This window comes from Orycteropus afer, unplaced genomic scaffold (assembly GCF_000298275.1).
Source record: "Orycteropus afer afer isolate SDZICR_OR568_19922 unplaced genomic scaffold, OryAfe1.0 scaffold01079, whole genome shotgun sequence".
NCBI classification, from domain to species: Eukaryota; Metazoa; Chordata; class Mammalia; order Tubulidentata; family Orycteropodidae; genus Orycteropus; species Orycteropus afer.
In genome coordinates, this window is record NW_006922666.1 from 152179 (window position 1) to 158182 (window position 6004).

General features: G+C 37.5%; 1 protein-coding gene across 1 annotated transcript in view; it reads left to right on the forward strand.

The window, feature by feature from the left end:
- The window catches only part of LOC103212728 (cilia- and flagella-associated protein 47), a gene marked incomplete at its 5' end in the record, with an annotated part of 285428 nt that overhangs the window by 144851 nt on the left and 134573 nt on the right, over nt 1–6004 (forward strand). Inside the window, 3 exons of the mRNA XM_007958686.2 lie at nt 1068–1190; nt 3347–3445; nt 5628–5738. Coding sequence (XP_007956877.2) covers nt 1068–1190; nt 3347–3445; nt 5628–5738 — 333 coding nt within the window. The remainder of the gene's footprint in view (nt 1–1067; nt 1191–3346; nt 3446–5627; nt 5739–6004) is intronic.

Consider the following 6004-nt stretch of genomic DNA (forward strand, 5'->3'; position numbering starts at 1 on the left):
TACAGAGATTCTACGTACAATAGAAAACACTGCCTAGTTCCGTGCCATCTTCACAGCTGTTGTTATATTTGAGCCCATTGTTACAGCCACTGTGTCAATTCATCTCATTGAAGGTCTTCCTCCTTCAGGGTGACCTTCTTCTTTACCAAGCATGATGTCCTTGTCCAGGGACGTGTTCTTCCTTATAACATATACAAAGTACATGAAATGAAGTCCTGCCAGCCTCGCTTCTAATGAATATTCTGAGTATATGTTTTCCAAGGTGGATTTGTTCATTCTTCTGGCAGTCCAATGTATATTCCATATTCTTCACCAGCACCATCATTCAAACACCTCAATTCTTCTTCAGTGTTCCTTATTCATTGTTCACCTTCCACATGCATATGAGACCTATGGAAATACCATAGCTTTGGTTAGGCATACCTTAGTCTTCAAAGTGACACCTTTCCTCTTTAACACTTTAAAGAGTTCTTTTCCCTAATGCCATATTCATCATTTGATTTCTTGACTACTGCTTCCATGGGCTTTGATTGTGGAGCCAAATAAAATGAAATCCTTAACAACTTCAGTATTTTCTCCATTTGCTGTGATGATGTTTATTGGGCCATTTGTGAAGATTTTCATTTTCTTTATGTTGAAATACAATCCATACTTTAGGCTGTAGTCTCTGATCTTCATCAGTAAGTGCTTCAATTTCTGTCTGCTTTCAGTAAGCAGGCTTTTGTACCATCTGCATATTTTGGGTTGTTAATGAGTCTTCCTCCAATCCTGAGGCCAAATTCTCCTTCATACATTCCAGCTACTCAGATTATTTACTCAGCATACGATTGTATAAGTGTGGTAAAAAGATGCAACCCTGACACACAAATTTCCTGATTTTAAACCCGTAGGAATGATTGCCTCTTGTTCTATGTACATTTCTGCATGAACACAATTAAGTCTTCTGCAATTCCCATTCTTCTCAATGTTATTCATAATCCGTTATTCTCCATGCAGTTGAATGCTATTACTTACTCAATAAAACACAGGTAACTTAATGACTGATTTCTCATACTTATGTGTTGTAGGTGCAGTTTCACATACTGCTGAAGGTGGACAAGCTGATGATTCTCAGAAAAAGAAGGAACGGAAATTGTCCTTTGCAGATTCGATATCAGAAATATTTCAAAGAACTGATGAGGAAAACTTAGGCAAGTTTTTCATTATGGAGAGTGTCATGATCAATCAGTATAAACCTTCATTATCATTCACTTTTAAATGAACTAGATACTTTACATGTTTATTTCCAAATATCAACTGAATAAGTTTGTAAACAATTTATTGTTTTATTTTAAAATTCACTTTAGGAAGGTAACTTTCTGGATTTTACTGCTATTCATATTAGTATATCTGTAGATGGCTTAGGTGGTCTCTTAGTTGCTGCACAGAAATGTGAGTCTCATAAATGAAGGCCAGAAAACAAAAGTGAATTTATTACTGATAGGTCCCAAAAAGGAACCACATCATGTTTTGATGTGTGCCCACACAGGGGTTGTACTTGTGGCCAAGGTATCATCAAACTGCAATTGTAGGGGACCTTGGGTGGGGCTTTGAGGTTAAGAAATTAAAATTATGGTCTTCACTTTTGGGTCATTTCTTGGTTAATAGAAATAGAAACATATTTTTTAAATAAATATATTTCTATACTGATTGATAGATAGCTCATTCTTTATAACCCATTGCCATCGATTCAATCCCAACTCCTCACAACTCTATAGACAATGTAGAACTGCCCTATAGGGCTTCCAAAGCTGTAAGTCTTTAGGAAAGTAGACTGCCTCATCTTTCTCCTGAGGAGCTGCTAGTGAATTTGAACCTCTGCCTTATTGGTTAGCACCCCAAAGCTTTAACCACTGCCCTACTGGTGCTCCAGTCCACACATATTAAGGACAAGGAAATCAACATGTATTTGGAAGGGGAGGTATAACTTAATCCATAACACCAAAATGACATTAATAAATGAGACTCTTCTTTCATTTTTTTTTTGTTGTTGTTATGTGCCATTGAGTCAGACCCGACTCATAGCGACCCCTCCTTGGGTTCCCGAGGCAGTATCACTACAGAAGTAGATTGCCTCATCTTCCTTCCGAGGAGTAGCTGGTGGGTTTGAACCGCCAACCTCCTGGTTAGCAGTCAAGTGCCTTAGGCACTATGCTACCAGAGCTGTTATTGTCTGGTGCTCTTAAGTAACTTATGATTCATAGCAACTGTAAGCACAACAGAGCAAAATGGTGCTCTGTATCGAGCTATCCTCACAAGGTTTGCTATGTTAGAGCATTGTTCCAGCCACTGTGTCAATTTATCTCACTGAAGATTTTCCTCTTTTTAGCTGACCTACTTTACCAAGCATGATGCCCTTGTCCAGAGAATAGAACTTCCTCATAACCCATCCAGACTACATGGACCGAAGTCTTACCATCCTCTCTTCTAGGGAAAATTGTGACTGTACTTGTTCTGAGACAGATTTGCTCATTCCAGTGTGTATTCTGTATTCTTCACAAACATCTTAACTCAAATGCATCAATTCTTCTTTAATTTTCCTTATTCATTATCCAGATTTCACATGCATATGAGACAATTGAAAATACCACGGCTGGAGTCAGGCACCCTTTAGTCTTCAAAGTGGTATCTTCGGTTTTTAACACTTGAAAGAAATCTTTGGCAGCAGATTTACCCAATGCAATATGGGTAAATTGATTTTACTTGATTTCTGGACTGTGCTTCTATGGCATTGACTGTAAATCCAAGTAAAATGGAATCTTGGAATCTTTGACAATATATAGGTGACAATTTCAATCCTTTCTCCATTTCCATTATGTTGCTAATTGGTCCAGTTATGAGCATTTTTCCTTTCTTTACTTTGAGGTATAATCCACACTGAAGGCAGTAGTCTCTGTTCTTCTTCAGTAAGTGCTTCAAGTACTCCATGGTTTCAGCTAGCAGGCTTGTACAATCTGCATGTTGCAGGTTGTTAATGATTCTTTCTCATATCCTGATGCTTGTTTTTCATCTATTCAGCTTCTCTGATGAGTTGCTCAGCATACAGACGGCATAAATCTGGTGACAGGATGCAACCCTGATGCTCACATTTCGTGATGTTAAATCATGCAGTATCGTCTTGTTCTGTTCTCATGACTGCCTCTTGGTCTATGTAAAGCTTCTGCATGGTCACAATTAAGCTTTCTGGAATTACCATTTCTTCCAGTGTTAGCCATAATTTCTGATGATCCACACAGTTAAGTGCATTTGCATAATCAGTAAAGCATAAGTAAACTAATGATTGACATCACATATCTATATTTTGTAGGTGCTAAATCATATGATTCACAGAAAAAGAAAGAGAGAAAACAATCATGTCTTAAATCAGTATCTGACATGTCACAAAAAATTAAACGGCAAAGCTCAGGTAAGTTTTTCATTACGGAGAGTCACACCTTCAATCTGCATGAACCCTCATTACAGTTCACTTTAAAATGAACTAGATAATTTACATGTATAACATATATACAAATTTCAGTTGAACCCATTTGTAAAGAATTTATTGCATTATCTTAGAATTAATTTTAAGTAGCTTACTTTCTGGATTTTACTGCTATTAACATTAATATGTGTTTTAATTTTGAGCCAAAGTGGTCGGTGGGTGTTGAAGATGGTCGGCCAGGTATTGCACACAAAAAAATGAGTCTCACGTAGGAAGGGCAGAAAACAAATTGCATTTATTACTGATAGGTTCCAAGAGGAACCACAGCATGTTTTGGTGTCGGCCCACACAGGGGTTGTGCTTGTTGACAAGATATCATCAAGCTGAAATTGTAGGAGACAGTTTACGTATGGCATACAGGGTGAGGTTTTCAGATTAAAAAATATTAGCAAACTACAGTTGTGGCCTGAAATTTGGGTCATTTCTATAGCTAAACAGAAATAGAAACACATTTTAAAATAAATAGATTTGTATAAAGATTCATGGATAACACATTCTTTATAACCTACTGCCATCAAGTCAATTCCAACTCATAGTGACCCTATAGGACAGAGTAGGATGGCCCCATAGGGCTTCCAATGCTGTAAATCTTTACAAAAGCACACTAACTCATCTTTCTCTGAGAAAAGCCTGGTAGCTCCAAACCTCTGACATATTTTTTACCAGCCTAATGCTTTAACCAAGTGCCTAAGGCACTTGACTGCTAACCAGAAGGCTGGTGGTTCAAACCCACCAGCCACTCCTCGGAAGGCAGATGGGGCAATCTACTTCCGTAGTGATACTGCCTCAGAAACCCAAGGAAGGGTCGCTATGAGTCAGATACTACTCGACGGTAAACAACAACAACAACAACAATGCTTTAACCAGTGAAATCCACAGATATAAGGACAGGAAATTCAACACGTATTTAGAAAGACAGGAGCAATTCAACCTGCATCACCAGAGTGACTTTAATAACTGAGACTCTTATTTTAGAACTCTGGTGTTATTTTGGTTAGAAATTAATGAGTACATTTTGACTCATGGTGACCCTATGTACATCAAAACAAAACATTGCCTGGTCCCGTGCCATCTTCACAATCATTGTTATGTTTGAGCCCATAGTTGCAGCCAAAGTGTCAGCTCATCTCATTGAAGGTCTTCCTCTTTTGAGCTGACCTTCTACTTTACCAAGCATGATGTCCTTCCTCTAGGGACCGGTCCCTCCTGATTACAGGTACAAAGTACATGAGACAAAGTCTTCCCAGCCTCACTTCTAAGGAACACTCTGACCATACTTCTTCCAAGACAAATTTGTTTTTCCTTCTGGCAGTCCAATGTATATGCAATACTCTTCACCAACACCATAATTAAAAGGCATCAGTTCTTCTTCAGTCTGCCTTATTCAGTATCCAGATTTGCATACACATGAGGTAATTGAAAATACAGTGATTTGGGTTGGACGTACCTTAGTCTTCAAAGTGATATAATGCTTTTTAACTTTAAGGAGACCTTTTGCAGCCAATTTGGCCAATGCAATAGATCATTTAATTTCTTGACTGCTGCTTCCGTGGGAATTGATTGTGGATCCAAGTAAAACTAAATCCTTTACAATTTCAATCATTTTCCCATTTTTCATCATGATATTTATTGGCCCATTTGTAAGGATGTTCCTTTTCTTTATGTTGAGGTGTAATCTATACTGAAGGCTGTAGTCTCTTTTCTGCATTAGTAAGTGCTTCAAGTCCTCCTTGCTTTCAACAAGCAGGCTTGTGTCAGCTGCATATTTCAGGTTGTTAATGAGTCTTCCTCCAATCCTGATGCCACATTCTTCTGCATACATTACATCTTCTCAGATTATTTTCTCAGCAAACAGATTAAGTAAGTGTGGTGACAGGATACAACCTTGATGCTCACATTTCCTAAGCCATGTGATATCCTCTTGTTCTGTTGATTGACTGCATCGAGGTCTCTGTATAGGTTCTACATGAGCACAATTAAGTATTCTGAAATTTCCATTCTTCCCAATGTTATTCATGATTTGTTATGATCCAACTTTGAATGACTTTGCATAGTCAATAAAACACAGGTAAACTAATGACTGACATCTAATACTTGTATGTTGTAGGAACTGGTTCAAGCATACGAGATGATGATTCTCAAAAGATGAAAGATCGAAGACTGTCCATTCCAATATCATTTTCTGATGTACCACACATAATTGAAACACGATACTCAGGTAAGTTTGTCATTATGGAGAGTTTCATGATCAATCTTCATAAACCCTCATTATCAGTCACTTTTAAAAGAATTAAACACTTTATATGTATAATATACATCCAAATTTCAGTTGAATAAATTTGTAAACAATTCATTATATTGTTTTAGAACTAACTTAATGTAGCTTACTTTGTGGATTTTACTCATATTAATATTTATGTATGGGAGCTCTGGTAGCATAGTGCCTAAGGCATTTGACTGGTAACCAGAAGGTTGAAGGTTCAA